At 44.6% G+C, this 20,356-nt stretch overlaps 1 protein-coding gene across 4 annotated transcripts in view; it reads right to left on the reverse strand.

Moving 5' to 3' along the window:
• Window positions 1-17,507: 17,507 nt before the first annotated feature.
• The window catches only part of KCNQ3 (potassium voltage-gated channel subfamily Q member 3), a 291,454-nt gene continuing 288,605 nt past the window's right edge, over window positions 17,508-20,356 (reverse strand). For all 4 annotated transcript variants that reach the window (XM_086337371.1, XM_086337372.1, XM_086337374.1 and 1 more), the window contains one exon: window positions 17,508-18,485. In XM_086337371.1, coding sequence (XP_086193497.1) covers window positions 17,769-18,485 — 717 coding nt within the window. In that variant the 3' untranslated portion in view covers window positions 17,508-17,768. The remainder of the gene's footprint in view (window positions 18,486-20,356) is intronic.

Here is a 20,356-nt window from a genome sequence, read left to right on the forward strand (position 1 = left end):
GCATGGGTGTTGCAAGCACAGACCCTGGAGCCCAGCTGCCTGACTTGGCTTCCTGGCTCTGTCACTCCCACCATGCAAGTTATTAAACCTCTGTCTGCTTCTGTTTCCTCACCCTTCGGCTGCCATGGGGGCTCAAACACGTTGTATTTGTAACATGCAATGAATGATGTATGGTGCAGAGCAAGGGCTAGGTAAATGCTTAACAAATAAATAAAAGTATTGGTTACTTCAACAGATGGTGGGGGACGTCCCTGGTGGTCCAGCGGTTAAGATGCTGCACTTCCAATGTAAGGGCATGGGTTTGATCCTTGGTCGTGGAACTAAGATCCCACATGTCTCGTAGTGATAGGGTCAAAAACAACAACAGCAGCAGCAGCATCAAATAAATAAAGATAAAACTTTTAAAAAAGATGGTGGTACTCTAATAGTAAGAAAGACAGTATCCCCCATGTGAATAGAATTACACTCCTCAAAGTTATATTATACAAAGACTGGCTCAGATATCCAGAAATTTACCATAAAACTGGGTCATCATTATTTTGCTGCATTCCCTATTGCTTTTTTCTGAAATTCTTCCCCCCCCTTTTTTTTGAAGTATACTTGATTGCAGTATTGTGTTAATTTCTGATGTAAAGTGATTTAATTATACGTATGTACATTCTTTTTCATCTTCCTTTCCATCGCGTTTTATCAGAGGATATTAAGTACAGTTTCTCGTACTGTGCAGTAGGACTTTGTTGTTTCCCATGGCTAGTTTTGCATAATCAATCAATGTTTCCTCAGTGGCACTGGCCTGAAAGCTAGTCGTGTAATGATATGATGACAATAGTAATGTCCTGAAGAGGGTCAGAATATGTGACCTCAAAATAAGCCACTTGGGCATATGGATTATTTTGAGCTAAAGGCCATGGAGAATCAACAGGTGCAGAAAGAAGCCTTTTTGAGTCTCCCCTCTATGATTAAAGGAAGAAAGTCTGCCATAAATTCCCTCTCCTGGGGGAGTTGGATGGCCATGAAGAGAATGGAAAGTTACCATCAAGACAGGCCTTCACAGGGACTTCCCTAGTCGTGCAGTGGCTAAGATTATATGCTTCCAATACAGGGGGCCTGGGTTCGATCCCTGGTCAGGGAATGAGATCCCGCATGCCACAACTAAAGATCCCGCATGACCCAGTGAACATCAAAGGTCCCACATGCAGCAGCTAAGACCCAGTGCAGCCAAATACATAAATAAATATTTTTTTAAAAGATGGATCTGCAAAAATCTTACTAAAATAACACTTACCTAGTTTCTGTATGTACTTACTTTCCTACAGTTTAGCACCCTAGAAACTCAAAACATTTTTCCTTTTCTTGCCACTTCCCCAGTAACTTAACTTCCTTCTGTTAAAATGATATAGAAGCCTCAGGGTCTGACCACCTCTTGGAGGTTTTCATTGATTTCTATGAGCCCACTCCTGTCCCCCGCCTGCGATGTGTGTATGAAATAGACCTTTCCTCTTGTTAATTTTTTTGTCATTTTAATTTGCAGAGCCCCAGATTAGGAACCTAAGAGGGTAAAGAAGACGGTTTTCCTTTCTTTTCCTTTCCAACAGCAGAATTTATTGAGCCTCCACTTTTGACTCTCATCTCCGCTATTTTGCCTTCTCAAACGTCCCATGAGGGAGACACTGATACTCCAGTTAAACAAGAGAAGGCCCAGGGATCAGAGGGGGAGCTCCCTACTCATGGTCCCACAGCTCAAAGCGAGAGAACTGGGGTCTACGTTTGTGTTGTTTTCCACCACATTCTGCTCTCTTCCCCCGCCCTTCAGAATACCAGCCCAGAGTGCCAGAAAAGGGGCTGAGGTTGGAAACAAACAGAACTGCTGATTATGTCAAAGCATTTTGGCGGGCAGAAGCATTGTAAGTCCAGTCACACTCCTGGGAGAAGCACTGAGAAGAGTTTTTGGGATCCATGATCCGTGAATCTGCCCAAAACAGCTGTGAAATGAATTCAAGTTATTTGTTTTATTGGCTCTAGCCCTGTAACTGGAAACAAGAGAGCCAAGAATGAAGCTGCTGGAATCTTAATTAAATACTGCGTAACTTCCGATTAGCAAGGATCACCAATCAACCAAGGTTAGTTCAGCCTGCCAAGGAAACCAACCTTTCTCACTGGACTTGACAACCAAAAGATGCCCAGTCAGATACAGAATGATGACAATGTCAGTGTCAAGGTGAAAACTCACGTTCCATCTCATTTGGACAGGCCACACAGGGAGCAGCATGTTCTCAGTACATTAGGACAGTCCATTTGATATGGCAAGACAGGAGTACAGCCATTTTGGAAAAGGGCCAAGAACACCCTTGAGGAAACAGGCCTTGGAAGCTAAAGATCCAAGCCTTGAGAGACCAAAACCAGGCTCACAGGAATAAAGTATTAACTTTATCTCCGCTAACACACAAGAAGTTGCCACAACACACGAAGCTCAAATACCAATTTTAACTTCATCTATTCTGGGGCTTTCTTGCAGAAAATTCTCCTACATTCTTTTTCCCTCACCCAAACACTCTCTATTCCTGGCAGCTACCATGGAACCACCTACTGATGATCAAAGAAGTTTGGCAATTTCTGGAAATGACCAGTGACCGTGAGACCTGCCCTCCGTACAGTTATGAAAGCAGCTTGCTCTCTCTTTTAATAAAAAGTTTTGCTTGCTTGGGAGTCTAATGGAAGGGATAATCTTTTCCAAGTACAATTCCTGGGGCTTCCCAGGTGGCACTAGTGGTGAAGAACCCGCCTGCCACTGCAGGACACATAAGAGACCCAGGTTTGATCCCTGGGTCGGGAAGATCTTCTGGAGGAGGAAATGGCAACCCACTGCACTATTCTTGCCTGGGAAATCCTTTCGACACAGGAGCCCTGTGGGCTACAGTCCATGGGATTGCAAAGAGTTAGACACGACTGAGCGACTAACACACATAAGAAAATAGTTTCTGAGCTGCGGCCTCGCTGCCACCAGCCATTTTCCAGTGCATTCTTTTCTTCTCCTTCCAATTCTTTGGATTAAAGATACCTTTTCTTTATCATGGATGTGAGGACAAGCCATCCTCCAAGCTGGTGACTGCATTAAGATGCTAATCACTAGCTTAAGGGAAAAAATAGAAAGAAACTGACTGTGATCAGCTGTGAGCCTTAGCTTAAGTGCAGCATAGGGGCTGGGTCATAGACACTATTCACCTATCATTCAGGCCCCAGGAGCCCGAAGCCAAGGAATTAGAGCAGACGCATTTCTTATCTGGCTTAGTGCTTTGGGGAGCAGAGGGAAGCGAAAGGTTTTCAAATCTCTACAGTAGATGACTTACCTGTCTCCCAAACAGGATAAGTGACTTCAGAGACATTAAGCAGCCTGCAAGATTAACAGCTAAATCGGAGCAGTGGGATTTATATGAATTTTTAGTGAAAGATACAGAGGGTCAGGGTGGGGAAAGGCTTGATAACTTTGCTTTGAATTCTCTAGAGGGAAAGAAAAAAAAAAAAAGAATAAAAATCCTACCAAAAAGTCAGGATGGTGAAACAGGATCGGCTCCATTGGAGAAAAATACCCGTGCTATGGGCTGAATAGACCCCGTGAGGGGAATGACAAAGCACTGATTCAGGGTCGGATAGGAAACCTCTTCTGACAGTAATTACGTGCATTGAAGGAGCAGAATAGAAGACTCCCCCTTCCTGCCATTAAGATCTGCAAGCCAAGCATCATCTGTCCTGTGGGCCAGCGGAAGTCTTCTAAGGAAACAGCTAGATGTTGCTTGTGAATTTTGTAGTGCAAGCCTAGCCCCTCTGCTTATTTTTATAAACACTAAAATGGTTTTGGACATGAGTCTGAACAAACTCTGGGAGATAGTGAAAGACAGGGAAGCTTCAGTTCAGTTCAGTCACTCAGTCGTGTCCAACTCTTTTCGACCCCATGGGCTGCAGCACCCTGGGCCTCCATCAATCTTTCCCAGCATCAGGGTCTTTTCAAATGAGTCAGTTCTTTGCATCGTGGCCAAAGTATTGGATTTTCAGCCTTCAACATCAGTCATTCCAATGAATATTCAAGACTGATTTCCTTTAGGATGGACTGGTTGGATCTCCTTGCAGTCCAAGGGACTCTCAAGAGTCTTCTTCAACACCACAGTTCAAAAGCATCAGTTCTTCAGTGCTTCTTTACACACAGTACTTCTTTACTCTCACATCGATACATGACTACTGGAAAAACCATAGCTTTGACTAAATGGACCTTTGTTGGCAAAGTAATGTCTCTGCTTTTTAATATGCTGTCTAGGTTGATCATAACTTTCCTTCTAAGGAGTAAGCATCTTTTAATTTCATGGTTGCAGTCACCATCTGCAGTGATTTTGGAGCCCCCCAAAATAAAGTCTGCCACTGTTTCCATTGTTTCCCCATCTATTTGCCATGAAGTGATGGGACAGGATGCCATGATCTCAGTTTTCTGAATGTTGAATTTTAAGCCAACTTTTTCACTCTCCTCTTTCACTTTCATCAAGAGGCTTTTTAGTTCCTCTTCACTTTCTGCCATAAGGGTGGTGTCATCTGCATATCTGAGGTTATTGATATTTCTCCTGGCAATCTTGATTCCAGCTTGTGCTTCATCCAGCCCAGCGTTTCTCATGATGTACTTTGCATATAATTTAAATAAGCAGGGTGACAATATGCAGCCTTGACGTACTCCTTTTCCTATTTGGAACCAGTCTGTTGTTCCATATCCAGTTCTAACTATTGTTTCCTGACCTGCATACAGGTTTCTCAAGAGGCAGGTCAGGTGGTCTGGTATTCCCATCTCTTTCAGAATTTTCCACAGTTTATTGTGATCCACACAGTCAAAGGCTTTGGCATAGTCAATAAAGCAGAAATAGATGTTTTTCTGGAACTCTCTTGCTTTTTTCAGTGATCCAGTGGATGTTTGCAACTTGATCTCTGGTTTCTCTGCCTTTTTTAAAATAAGCTTGAACATCTAAAACCAGCTTGAATAGGGAAGCTTGGCATGCTGCAGTTCACGGGGTCACAGAGTCGGATGCAACTGAGTGACTTGAACAACAAAAAAAATGATTTTACATTTTTAAAATGGTTGAAAACAAGCAAAATAAGAAGCATACTCATGTGTAAAAATGATATAAATTCGGATTTCAGCTTCCACATGTGAAGAGCTCTTTGATTGTTATAAGCTCTTTTCACCTACCCACACCCCAAACTTTACCTGATCCTTTTAAAAAAGTATTTATTTGGCTGTACCACATATTAGTCACACTCAATCTTCATTGAGGACTGCAGGATCTTTTAGTTGGGGCATGTGGGATCTAGTTCCCTGAGCAGGGATGGAACCCAGGGCCCCTGCATTGGGAACATGGAGTCTTAGCCACTGAACCACCAGGGAAGGCCCTTGCTGTTGCTCAGTCACATCCAACTCTTTGTGATCCCATGGACTGCAGCATGCCAGGCTTCCCTTGTCCTTCACCATCTCCCAGAGTTTGCTCAGACTCATATCCATTGTGGAGAAGGTAATGGCACCCCACTCCTGTACTCTTGCCTGAAAAATCCCATGGATGGAGGAGCCTGGAAGGCTGCAGTCCATGGGATCGTGAAGAGTCAGACACCACTGAGCGACTTCACTTTAACTTTTCACTTTCACGCATTGGAGAAGGAAATGGCAACCCACTCCAGTGTTCTTGCCTGGAGAATCCCAGGGACGGCGGAGCCTAGTGGGCTGCCATCTATGGGGTCGCACAGAGTCGGACACAACTGAAGTGACTTAGCAGCAGCAGCAGCAGCATGTCCATTGAGTTAATATGCCATCCAACCATTTCATCCTCTGTCACCCTCTTCTCCTCTGCCCTCAATCTTTCCCAGCATCAGGGTCTTTTCCAATAAGTCAGCTCTTTGCATCAGGTGGCCAAAGTATTGGAGCTTCAGCTTTAGCATCAGTCCTTGCCTGTTACTCCAGGTATCTCTTGACTGGGGAAGTCCCTACTTGATCCTTTTAATCTCACTTCAAACACACCCATCACCAGAAAGTCTACTCTGATATCCTCTTTCCCCTAAGGAAAGAGAGTTTTTGTATTAGTCTTTTGTATTTGCAGAGCAGGTACTGTGTACCTAGAGCATCCTGCAACCCAGCACCCACAGTTGTTCAGGCCGGCTGGGGGACGAATGATGTCTACAGAATAGTGCGAGAGTGCCATTTATGTGTCAGGCCTTTTCAGGGTGTTGGCGTGAGCGCTCCAAAAAAGCTGGTTGGGATCTCTGCCCTCCTGGACTGCACATTTCAGTTTAGGGACATCAGTTAACTCAAAGTTAGGTTTCTCATCTACGAAATGAGGATTACAACAGTAGCCACTGCAGACAGCAGTCAGAAGGACTGAATGGTCATTGAGAAGGTGCTCACAGCCTCTGGTTCATGGTAGACCTTTGAGAACTGTTACCCAGTATCTGCCTAGAAAGCTTGCATTTCTGAAGTTTTGGTTGATTCCTGTGAAACACACCTACGTTGCTAACAATAACATTTCTGGCTGAAGCAACAGGAAGAAACACAACCTTGATTCTGCTTCAGTGATTAACTAGCTGTGTGGCCTTGGGCAAACTGCTTGAAGTCTCTGACTCTCATTTTCCCCAGACTTAAAAATGCAGGCACAAATAGACAAAAGCTTTCGGCTTCCACTTGTATGAGGTACTAATAGTCAAAATCAGAGAGATAGAGAGTAGACTGGTGGTTGCCAGGGACTGGAGAGACGGAGAAAAGGGAGTTACTCTTGAATGGGTGTAGAGGTTCAGTTTTATAAAATGGAAAGAATTATGGAGATGGGAGGTGGTGATAGTTGCACGCCATCATGAATTTATTTAATACCATGGAAGTGTATGCTTACAGTGGTCACTATGAGCTGACCCTATCACCTCTCCTCTCCTCTCTCTCAAAGCCGTGTCAATCAGACATCACACCAGCACCCCACCCAAACTGCCTTTGTCGAGGTCTCTGTGACTCCTGCACAGCTAAGCCCTCCGCTCACTGCCTCTCAGGGGCACTCGGTGGCAGCAGTAGGTCATTGTCTCCGTGAGATGAGTCTGCCCTTGGCATCCCAACACCACAGTCTCCTGTCTTCTATTTCGTCATCTGCTTCTGCTCAGCCTCTTCTCCTCGTCTCCCTGAGCTCTTGATGTTGTAGGTACAGTCCTTAGGTGTCTGCTTGTCTCTATACTTGTTCACAAGGAGCTAGCACCTTGTTTCATGGTTTCAAATGGTATATGTAAATTGTCAAGTTGATGGATAGGTAGATTGATAACCTTCAACCCTAAATAAACCCCTTAACTACATGCTCAACTATCTACTGAACATATCACTAGATGCCTTGTATGTAGCTCAGATTTAATACACAAAAGGCCATTTGCAAGAACTAGCCTCTTCTCTAATCTACTCCCATCTCAATTAATGATATCTTCATTCTTCCAGGCACTCAGATAAAATCTATATAATCTCCCTGGCTTCTTCTCCTTCTTCTACACCTTACATTCACTCTATCAGCAAATCCTGTCATTTCTACACTTAAAACGCATTCTTCCCACCTCCATCCCTCTGGTCCAAGCCATGCTTGGCTCTCGCCTGGATTATTGCTAAGCTGGGATTGCTCTTGATTAAGCTCCTTGCCTCTGCCCCTGCCTCATTCAGTGTATTCTCAATACAGCGCCTAGAGAAGCCCTACTTAGCATCCGTCAAATCTTGTCATCCCTCTACTCAAAGTCCTGCACTAACTTCCTGTCTTTTACTTTCAGAGTAAAAGCAAGTGTCCTTATAATGGCCCAGGAGGCTGTCCATGATTTGATCTCTATTATTTCTCTATTTCCCTCTGCTAACCCCCCTTTCCGTCCGCTGGCCTGGGGCTGACCTGCCCGGAACCAGAAGATAAATTGCTGGGGATGTTTTCATACTTGATGTGGAGGCAGGATACAAGGACAATTGGACTTTTCTCAGGGGAGACCTCTTACACATCTTCAGTGTGGGGAGGCCACTGGGTCCCGGGTCTGCCAGTTGCCTGAGCTCATTGTTGGAAGCCCACATTGTTAGGAACAATCTGGCTCCGGGGCGGACCTGGGATGCAAGGCTGTGAATGGGCTTTTGCTCCATGTGTGCAGATGGAAAGGGATTTTCTCAGGGATATAATTTTTAGGCTCTTTCTCTGACTGTCATACAGTCACCTGAGACCGGAGATGGGTATGTTTCACTGCGGGAGGGACACATGTTTGCAGACTGGATGTTCTTCTCAACTGCAAGGTCAGTCTCAGGCCTTCGCGATAACAAATGTGGACCTTGGAACTGAAGGATGACCTTCTAGTAGAACTTATACCTGCTTCCTAGAAGTTACAGGCATTGTTTTAATAATGAATAAGTTCGTGGCCGCCATGACCAGCTTGCCCAGTGTTCGCCAACATTGTCCTCTGACTTAGAGTGGTTTGTGGCAACCTGGCTGGGTTTTTGCTTCCCTGTGTGTATGGAGGGTCTTCAGGCAGACTTAGGAGCCACATGCTGAGGTCGCCCTGCCTATTTTCTGCCCTGTGGTCACAGCACTCAGACAGCTCATCACCTCCGCTGGTTGCGTCTCTGCTCCTTTGCCTTTGAGATTTTGCCCTGGGGAGCTTGCTCAGCTGTAGCCCAGGAAACTGACAGAGGAGGGCATTTAATGCCCCGGGGCAACCCTCCACCAGGGAAGAACAGGGCTCGGTGGATGAATGCCCATACGCCTGTCTTCAGGTGGAACAATTCTTTGGGACACTTCACGTGGGTTCACAGGGAGTTCCTAGAGGAAATGAGCCCAGTTACCCACAGGGGAGTACATTCTTTACTGACCATTCTCCCTCTGTTCCTGTCTCTCCACTTTTCCCAAATAAACTACTTGCACCCAATATCCTGTCTCTATTCTTATGGAAACCCAATTAAGGCAGCCAGGGAGGCAACTATAAGATAGAGTCAAAACCTTTCACTCACGGAAGATTTGCTGAGTGCTTGATCCTTCAGGAGGATAATGACCCCTCAAGGCACACATTTTCCTCCTCACTTTACAGATGATAAACCAAGACAGAAAAAGGGTAAGTAATGCCCCCGAAGTTCCCTGCTCCAACACCCTGTCTCTCAAGAGAAATCATCCCTTCCAGCTGTACTGATGATAGAGGGAGACAATCTGACATGAGCTTCACTCATTTCCCCTCCGTCGACTTACAGTCTCTCTGAGTCGCCTGCATGGTCTTCCTTCCACATGGTCTAGGAGGTGAAACTTCTCCAAAGGAGAACTGTCTTGAGACTTCCCTGGTGGTCCAGTGGCTAAGACTCTCCACTCTCCATGTAAGGTGCCCAGGTTCGATCCCTGGTCAAGGAACTAGATCCTACAAGCTGCAATTAAGAGTTCTCATGCCGCAACTAAATTACCCAAATACTGCAAGGAAGATCGAAGATCCTGTGTGCCGCAACTAAGACCTGGCACAGCCAAATAAATAAATACTAAAAAAAAAAAAAAAAAAAAACCCAAAACAAAGAACTGTCCTCATTTGTCACTCTGTGTCATTAATGAAGCAAAGAACATTATGCCACACGGTCATTGAAATGTCTATTTATTAATAAGTGGTGCAGTATTTATTTAAGATAGAACATAAAAAATCAGGTAAGAATTGTTTGCATAATATATATGGAAATCAACCTAGTAAAGTTGTTCAAAGATTGGACACAGCCAGAATATAAATTACACATACAGTTTAAAAATTACAGGAAATCATATTATAAAGAGCACTAAAGGCCACTTGTGGAAGAGTTGTGTTCCCGTGTAAGCCAGGATGTGAAGAAAGCCTACTTGTTAGCATGGAGACAAATTCAGGGAGCAAGGCACCAGAATTCTATGCCGTAAAAGGGGGTTAAAGAAAGTACAATCCAAAATCAGATCCAGTGGATTCATGTCGCTGGAAACCTCCATGTGCTCCTCAAAGACTGACATTTTCCATCACTCCTACATTACGAAGAGGAAAAAGTACAAGAAGAGCCATATCGCACTGGAAGCAATGCGGAAAGCATTTGCCTTTAAAACGGGGAAGGATTGACAGGTCTGATGAAGCCGGCGCATCTTTCTAAGGTGATGTTCAAGATGCGTCAGAGCCTACCTCACATTTCTAACAGCAAAGCCTCTGACACCCGACAAGATAGTGGCCCCCAGTCTGGGAACTTGGCCTCCCACCCGGACTCTGAACCCTCAGAGGAACTCTGGAGGGTGAAGCTATCCTCCCGTCCCTTAGAACAGGATTCAGAGGGAAAATAAGAGCTCAATTATCAGATCAGGTTGGCTTCCCCCCGGGAACCTTGATCTTTTCATATGGAGAAAGAAAAACTGTTCTGAGCGTTTGGCATCCCAGAGAGTGTTTCTGAAGACCCAACTGTTTCTGCAGGATTTCAAAGCCCTGGAATAAAGGGGCAGTCTAGAGACAGAAGACCAGAGTCAGGAGGGAGGGACATTTGAACTTGTTTGGTTAAAACAATGAAAGGAGATCCTTGGGGATAAAGAACAAGGGGAACTTGTGGGATTATCTGTAGCCATACCAAACTCCAGGAGCTAGTGGATTCCAACATGAACCAGACAGACAATTTATGTGGCATTATTTTCTCCCGCCAACAGCTGGAATGTAAAACCACTCAAAAGAACAGGGGGGACCACCAAAAAGCAAGGAGAACAGTCAAGGCAAGAATCACTCCTCTCTCTAGAGACCCAACAGGACTGCAATCATTCAACTGGAAAGGTGACAGGGTGGAGGAGGGCAAGGATTTGTGGAAGATCCCAGGGCCTGTCTGAGAGCATTTCCATTGACCTGGGAGACTTGGGATGGGGAGAAACAACAGGCTTTGCAGGTACATGGATTTTGTTGAGGGCTTCTCATTCTCAGCTTCAGCTTGCTCATCTACCATCGTAGATGGTAACACTTCTACCATTGGAAATGGTAACACTTCTCTGGCGGGATTGTGATGAGGATTGCAGGAACTCAAGAGAGAGAACTGTGATGTCCCATGCTACCCCAAGTGAGAGATCAGGGCACGTTCCCCTCTCCCCCTTCCCTGACCACAGTCTTGTGGGCAGAGGAAGAGAATAGAACGTTGAAAGAAAACATGCTCTCATTTTGTCTTACTCTGGGATGTCAAATTGTATAGTCCATTTGACAAGTCTAAGAGGAATTACAGATATATTCCTAATCTGTGGGAAAGGCTTTTGATTGCTCAATTATAAGTCAGGTTATTCTTACAGAGAGCCCATTTTTGATTTATTTCTCTCTGAAACTTATTTCAACCCCAGACAGTCTTTAAGAACACTGGGTCACCTATTGCCATCCAAGAGCTTGACCATCTTTCTTTCTATCTCTTAGGAGCTCCTGGTTCTGCCTGATTCAGGAGAAATGAATATCCTGCTACTGGGTTTAACAAGGGCTGTGGGGCAGCCCTGCTGAATTCTGGAAAATCTATCCCAAGCACAGCTTGAGTGGAAATCACTACAGAAATCCTCCTTTGAGCCGACAGAGCCTTGTTCATTTCCTAAAACAATTTTCTAGTTACAGGAACATAAGACATTTGCAGTTAAATCCTGTTTGCTTCTTTGTAGTCTAGGTGAAGACACCAGAATACTAGGCTGTGATATGAACAAGACAGACATTCTGGGCAAAGCAAGAACAAACAGGCTGTGCCCAGGAGAGACCCAGAGAGCCCCATGCAAAGGGACAACTTTAGCAGACCTGGTGACTTGGGGTCAAATAGTTGCCCAAAGAAATCACATCCCATTTCTTAAACTCGATAATTTTTTTTTTCCCGAGGAGAAATCCTGGTAAATGGGTTTATAGATAAGGATGCAGTCTGAGACATGACTCTGAAGCTGAATGGGTCTAAGCGATGCACCAAAGAGATGAACCGGTCTATGCGTGGCAGGACACAGAGGGGATAAAGTGGGAGCGGTCGGGGAGGGGAAGGGAGGAGGGCTCTTCTTTCCTTTTCTCAACTGCTCACAGCAGCAGTGGTATTTCTATGCCTTTGACGACAGCAGGGTTTTGGAAGAAGGAATGATGTCATCTTTCAAGGCATGGGATCCTCATATTCGAGACGGGAAAATGTCTCGAACATGTGTCTACTTTTGCAGTTGCTCCAGTGGACCGGGAAGTTTTCTCTCATCTCCTGGGCTCAAGAGCAATGCTCTCTTCTCACTGGGTATTTTACTCTTAGTTTTTGATCTCTGACATCTGGTCTAGGAGGTAGGAGATCTGAGTTCCAGATTCTGTGACACGATCACTCATTTAGTCACTGATCAAGTAAATGTGATTTCCTTGGCTCTGAGCCTCTGCTTCCTGATACAAAAAGAGAAGTGGTTTTTCTGGGTAATTGAGGTCTCTTCTCATTCTGAGCATCTAGAAGTCTATGAAATTCTACTTTCCTGCATCTATGATAATAGAGGAAAATACTAGTCACAGTTTCCCTGCAGGCATGCTGGAGCTGAGACTGTTCAAAGCTGAGAACAAAGCCCCCTGGGGAGGGTTTCAGCAAATTTAAACTCTTTCTTGGATGCTCTCCACTCATTTCTAGCATTTGTCTCACAAATATCATGGCACAATTGACTTTCCTTGTTGAAACCACTCATCTCTTTATATGTAATTATTCCTATTTGACTTTACGGCCTACAAACAGTGTGTTCCAGGGAACTTCCACCACCCGAACACTGGGATCCAACAGTCCTGGTCTCCTCCTTCTGACATTCCTGCTCTTCCTTATTTTGATGGAAAAAGGAAGCATTTTTATTTCTAGAGATGTCCTTATTTAAATGGCAATTGTGAAAGCGCTTGATCCTGTCGTGTACAAATTGGTGTTGTATCTTCACCACTGTTTTTTGGAAAAAGATCTTCTAGCGTAAGTTTAGAGTTCATGAGTCACACCAAAGACTCAGGCAATGGAATCCACATATACTGTAAAAAGATGAACATGAATGGTAGTCACCCGCATATGGCAGTCTCTGTACTAAGGGTTTTATCTATGTGAATTAGCTCTTTTGAAAATAAAAATTTGCCAGAAAAGCCAAACATGTTTGAATATGACTCAAATTTTCATCCAGGGCATCTCTATATCCTCCCAAGCTCTTGGCATTTTCCACTCCTGTTTCCTAAAGCACTAAGTCTATGCAGACAGTATCTGCCTCTGACCTGGGCACTGTGCTACCTGCTACCTGATTTAGGCTCAGGTTTAAATAGTGTAGTATCAGTAACACAAGAACTTTGGGTTGATTTCAATACAAAGAAAGGATTTACAGTCTGTTCAAAAGTTTATCCTGAAACAAACATGCCTTGGAAGACAAGTGAGGGCAGTGGGGCCGATTCCTCGGAGTGCCTGGGGTTCAGAAAGCAAAGAAAGTCCTTGTGGTTCTAGGTTTCTTGTGTGTGGATTCTAGGAAAACCAAGAGCAGTTACTTGGCATCTTCTGGAGGAAGCCTGGGTTGAGAATGGCAGACTGTTCAAAATTCAGTTGACATCTTAGGACACTGGACACAGTTCTTCTCTTGGCCCAGAAGAACCTGGTCTGTAGGTTTCTAGAAGCTTTTCTCTTGAAATAGATGCTGTATATTGGTCCTTACGATAAGCATCTCTCAGTCAACACAACGAAATGGAACTGCCTCAGTTCCTTGCCTGGGGTCCATTATGGCAGCAATCTGGTGAGGAAGGTTTCTCCAAGAACCTTCTCAGATGCTCTAAAAACTCTCCTTCCACAGCTTATCTGGAGCCATAAAGTCCAAAGCATGGAACTTAAAGTCCCCGTAGGACCCATTTGGCCTTTCCTGAGCTGATGGGGTCATTACCACTTCGATGCAGTTTTTACTTTCACATTCTTCCATGTTCAAGCTCTCACTGATTCCAACCTTGGAAGCATTCCTGTCTATATACAATTGTCTGCAGGGATGAAATGAGGTTCTTTCCACTTTTGGTAGACACAGTCTGAAGGGACCTTTAATAATTCAAGGCCACTAGAGTCCTAGATTTTGATGTTTTTCTTATCTCGAATTTCTGGTGCATTGTGCAGTGCCTAGAAGACAGTGGTGCTTAATAAATCTTGGCAATGAACAAACAAATTAGTGTTTTTATCACGCTTATTTGAGTGGCATAGAATTATGACAATGATCTTGGCCAGTTATGAGCAGCTCCTGTTATATTAGCATTAACAATTAATAATGTCTATAAGTAATTATTCTTTCAACTCACAGTGTCTTAGGAACTAACTGCCTTACACAAAATAAGCATTCAATGCATATTGTTGATTAATGGACTCATTGACCTATAGTATACCTTGGGATCGTCTGGCTCTGTTTTCATGACAATTAGAGCTTTATAACATCAATGCTATATCTAATAAATCTGACCTCTCAGCTTCCAGAACAAACACAATTAGTAAATAGAACTTTCTCAATTTGATGTTCCCCCCCTCCTTTTCCTCTCACAATTAAAAATAAAAATACATCCAGAATTTGCTTGTGTGCTAGTCTTTGATACTCCAAACTCAAAAGTGATATCTAGTACTTTCTTCTCAGCCAATAGGATCACCTTTAATCTAACATTTGGAAAGTGGATTTATCTAATTGATTTTGATACTACTAAAAGAGGACATTAAAATTTGCATATATCATGTTGTAACATACAGAGATTGAATGCACATGCTGCACAGTTTCCCTTGAGAAAGTCATACTTAATTCTTACAATGGAATTAATTTGTCATTATTTCATGAAGTTTGGCTGAACCATTGTAGTTTCTTCAGAACCACTGGTATATCCGAGGTAGAATAATCTCAGATAAACCACTGGTATATGTGAAGTAGAATAATCTTGGTAGAATAATCTCAATTTACCAGTAATCTTGGTAATGGTTATTTACCAATTCTGTTGGATTATTCCAGCATTCTGCTTCTTGGTTTGACAAAAAGATGTTTGTGGAAGCACATACTGTTTCTCCCTATAACCTATGTTTAATCCTAGACCCTGAATTTCTACTTCATCAATGACAGCCATGTTGATGATGTCGTCTGTGGGCAGGCAACTTGAATAGGGTTTGGTTTGCATTTCTGGAATTTTTTTTTTTTTTAAAGAGAATAGCAAAGCGGAATAATCCAGAAAATAATTTTTTCTTTTTTTGTTTTCTTAGATGTTTTCTTAGAAAAATAGCTCTTAAGATTCTTATCATTTATTCATTCATGAAGATTAATTTGCCTTTGTCTACCCTGATACTGCATTGGGGCTATATAATCAACACAAATCCAATCTCTGCCATCCTGGCCTTATGACTCAGCAGGAAAGCTAAATGCCTTCTTATGGTTTGGAACAAAATACAAATTCCAGTCCTTTGTCAGTTACTAAAAGAACCTAAGGAAATCATCTAACTTTGGATCCATGATGACTATTTTTAACATGAGGATGAGAAAGTCTCACTTTTCCAGTTGGGAACTCCATTGAGTTCTTGGAAAATGCCTCTACTTGTACGATACTGAGACCAGTATGTTCTGAAGGGGTATTAATAAGTTAGAAAAATAATTGGCATGTTAGATGGCTCAGTCATTTTTGATGAAAGATTTCAGGAATATCAGAATCAAGAACCAAGCCCTAAGGAAGGAACATAAGGCTTATTGGGTCATGCACTCCAGTGGCACTTGCAGCCATATTATAGGGGCCAGAAGAAGGATCGAATGACCCACGCCCTTTGCCCTTCAAATGGCCAGAAAGTCCAACAGCAAACCTTAGGGGAGGGGGCTTCATGTCTGATGTATGTGTTCATTGTTCTGTATTTCCTACCTGGGACTTCAAGGTCAACACCCATCTATTCATGGGACTCTTCACGTACAACTTCCTTTCTACCATTCACAATGCCAAGGACTTCAGGCTTTGGTCGTAAGTCCTAAAGTCAGGGGCTGACCCTTCATTATCACTGTACTCTGAGCTTTTTACGAGATACCTGTTGACATGTGGTTGAAAGAAACCCACCTCTGAGGAAGAAGCTCCTCTCTCCAATATAGTGCAAAATCCTTGCATTAGGTAATGATGAAACTGTCAACCTTGTTGACGTCAACCTGCCACAGCCACTCTGGCTCTTGACAACAATGCGAGGGAGAATACTGGTGGGATGCAGACATTCCACGTCAATCGGTTTGATGGTCACCATGGCAACCATCTACAACGGCCCTTAGACGTGTGAAGAGTGAGACAATAACACTGCGGTGGAGTCATTTAGCTAATTAGCCCAAGCCTAACGGAACTCTTTCCCATCAACGTGTTTCAGAGAGCAGCGACATCTCCTAACAGGATGGCTTCTGCTTCATATTGATACTTATACAGGAGGTCAGTGCACTTCAGCTTGTCTGCTTACACTTTAGCTAGTCTTATGGCTACATGTGGTTTCAAATATCTAGAGGGGTCAAACTGGATGGTTCTGGAAATTTTGCCTCTTTGCATGTCAAAAATGTTGTAGTTTCCTGGTACTGATTTTTTTTCTGGATCCAGAATGCAAAGCATCAAACACGTTTTGCAATAAAAGCAGACATTCCCCTCCCACTTGGATAAACAGTCTCATGAGCACTTTCTACACAACACAGGGTACCAGCATCTTGGTCCCACTGTGTAAACTGCAGGGCAGTGTAGGCAGGAGGGGACCAGGGCCTGGAGAGAGCCAGCTGACTGAGCCAGCTCTCCTGGGGGATGATGGGGGCATCCCAGTCATCTCTCTTTACCTGGTCTGCGGTTTCTCATTTTTACAAGGAAAGTCCTGGACCAGATAATTTGTGTGCCCTCTTGACTCCAGTTCCTATGTGACTTGGACATCTTGTATGAGTGTCACAGGGAGGAATGTGAATTGGAACCTCGTGTTGAAGGCCCTGAACTTAACTCCCGCCCCGAGGGGCGCCCCACTGCTGACACATTTTGTTATCTTTGGCTACATAAGTTGGGAACTATTTAATGTGCGTGTGTGTGCCTGCTTTCTCCCTGCCTATTCACAACTCATCCGAAATGTTACACTTGCCACCACCTTTGATAGATGAGGAAACTGGGGCATGAGAGTTGACAACGACAGACCAAGTGAGGTCCCTCTGAGAGCCTTTGGACGGTTTTCCCAGCTTTTCCTTAATAAAATAATTTCGTAATTCTTAGTTTGGCAGATATGATGCTATCTCATTCCTGCCCTCACATTTTAGCTCAAGAGGCAACCTCCTTGGTACATGATGCTTTTTTGTTGAGGGAACTATTGGCTTGCTGAAGAAAACAACTAATCATTGGAGTGTTTTACACAAAGGGGCGGTGATGTGAGAAGCAACGGAAACGACTTTCTCTGCTTACCAAACCAAAACCCAAAGCAGCCAACCACACAGACACACGGCACGGCTCATCCATAATTTCTCCCTGTACTGGTCCAGTCATGATTCAAAGTAAGAACAGCGGATAAATGTGTATCCTAAAGAGGTTAGCGGTACCATTTTATATAGTGTAAAGTCATGCAAACCATGCTTGAAAGGAAGCGGCTTCACTGTGGTGACCGGGGGACATAAAAGGCCACGACAAGCCCCCGCCCAGGTGGGGCCACCACGCACATGCATGCGTGTGATGCAGCCCCTGGTGATCTCACGGGGATGTGGCGGGTGTGAGAGCAAGTTAGCTATACAAAGTCTGTCTACATTACAAGGAGGAGCCAGCCCACGACCCCTTTTTTAAGTGGGCTTGCCGGAAGGGGTCCATATCGAATCAGAAATGCCGTCCCCCGTGGACGACAGAGGCAGGGAGCCACTGGGTGTGAAGGGCTCCGTGTCCGTGTCCGTCTCACCCTCGGCCAGGTACCGCTTCTCCCTCATCCAGCTCGATCCCCCGCTCGGGCCAAACGCATAATCGTCTCTGTCCTGGGAGATGCTGAAGCCACTGGGCGAGCGTTCCAGCTCCTCGTGGTTGACTGACATCAGGGACAGGGGCGTGTCGCTGTCCCGGGTGATGCTGCGCCTTTGCCGGGGGGAGACTCGGTCCGAACAGGGGCCGTGCAGTTCTGCCTGGGAGCGGTAGCTCCCTCGGGAGTCGAGAAGCGTCAAGATAGGCAGGACGGTGGGCCTTTCCGCATAGGGGGTCGCATGACCCTTTCCAGAACTGGGTCCCCCTAGGGGCAGGTTCACGGGGTCGTGGGCAAAAAACCCATAGGGGCCGACTTTGTCGACGGGCACCTGGTGGAAGCTGTAGGGGGCATCGGGGGCTCCCGTTTCGGAATAGTTACAGATGATGGTTTTCAAATCCGCATCCCTGCGGTCCTCCTCCTGCTCGGCCTCGGCGGGCGAGGAGGCCCCCTTGCTCGGGGAGAAGCCGGCGACGTGCACCTGGAGCCGCTCCATATGCTGCAGATGCATGTCCACCAAGAAATCCAGTTTCTTCCCCATGTCGTGAACCTGGAAAACACAAGGAATTGGGTATTACTGCTTTCTCCAGGCCGGCGGGCACTTGTTATTGGTGGTGAGGAAAAAACATAGCATTTACTTTCCAGAAAGGAAGACGGTTCCTGCCATAAATCATAATCATCATAACAGTTAACTGTTTTGTATCTCTCGATTTTGAGCTTTGTGCATGGATGCGTGCACGTGTGCTCAGTCGTTCAGTCATGTCCAACTCTGTGCCAGGCTCTTCTGTCCAAGGGATTCTCCAGGCAAGAACACTGGAGTGGGTTGCCATTTCCTTCTCCAGGGGATCTTCCTGGCCCAGGGACTGAACCCATGTCTTCTGTGTCTCTTGCATCGGCAGGCAGATTCTTCACCACTGTGCCATCTGTGAAGCCTGCACGGATTTCTGCTAATCTAAAAAAACAGGGTAAGGGCTTTCCAGAAACCTGGAAGCAAGAGATATGGTGTGAGGATAAGTTTTACCCAAGGAGAAGGTGGCCTGGCTGCTCCTGTTTGGATCCAGGAGGAGGAGTTCTTGATTTGTAAACATTCCCTTAAAGAAGCATCTATATTGTCTGCGCACATTCCTCCTACCTGGGGATGTAAGCCCCATGGGTACAAGGACAGTGGTTAGCAAGAATTCTGCTTCTCAGAACTAGAGATGCTCCCTAGGGACCTTGGAGGCCAGTAGAAGGTATGCTGAGATCAGCTGCATCTACCTGCTCCTACCTACAAAATTGAGAACATATTAAAATCATCATGCGTGTACAGACACAAGTGTACATGCACGTGTGCATGGGATGTTCTTCTCTGACAGTTAACAACTCACCAGGAAGGACTGAAGGCAGGTCTACCATACCCTGTTATAGCTGACGACACAAAGCATAGAGCAAGGTCATGGCTGAGTTGGTACCCAAGTCTTAATAATAACTAATCCTTCTCTAGCAGTTACTATGCACTTTAAAGTTATTTAATCTTTCATATTAACTTTCTTATTTAACTTATTTAATTTTCACAACAGCCCTATGAGGTGGACACTATTATTCTGTTTTTCAGGTGAGGAAATAGAGGCACAGAGAGATGAAGTAACTCATCAAACATCAGAGTAGGTAAACGGAAGAGCTGAGATGACAAATTAAAATTTAACAGCAGAAAAGGATATTCTTGACATACTAAAAAAGGGTAATTATTCAAATTTTCTCTTATCTCTTCTGCACATATCCAATTTTGGGTTATGAATAAAATAAAAGGGTTGATAGGAATCCTAAAGGAAATTGACGGTGCTATTTATCTAGTGCAGTTGGGTGTATTGTGTGTTTAGTCGCTAAGTCATGTCCAACTCTTTGTGACCCCATGGACTGTAGCCTGCCTTGCCATGGGATTTCCCAGGCAAGGATACTGGACTGGGTTGCCATTTTCTTCTCCAGGGGACCTTCCTGACCCAGGGATCAAACCTAGGCCTCAGGCATTGCAGGCAGATTTTTTTTACCAGGAAGGTGGGCTTCCCAGGTAAAGTTGGCCAAACAATGCTAAAATACAAGCCACTTCACTGAAGAAAAGAGAGGTGGACTTCCTGGGGTGCTGTGACTGAATGGGTTTCTTTCTGCCCTGAATGAACCCCACCCATAGCCTGCCCTCCTCCGGGCCCCTTCACACAGGCCACACACTGACCCAGGTTTTCACGGAAGGAGGATAACAAATGCAGAAAAATACCGAAAATGTGGAGAAGGGCACTAACGTTCCTAAACACCATGAAGTTCATGATCATAGTAGCTACCATTTGTTGAGCATTTACTGTGTGCCAGCTACTATTCTAGGTAATTTACAGGTATCAATTGATTTAATCTTCAAAGCAACCTCACGAGGTGTTAACATCCCCATTA

This window comes from Bos grunniens, chromosome 14 (assembly GCF_055505025.1).
Source record: "Bos grunniens cultivar Pamir isolate PY7600 chromosome 14, Bosgru_T2T1.0, whole genome shotgun sequence".
In the NCBI taxonomy this organism is placed as follows: domain Eukaryota; kingdom Metazoa; phylum Chordata; class Mammalia; order Artiodactyla; family Bovidae; genus Bos; species Bos grunniens.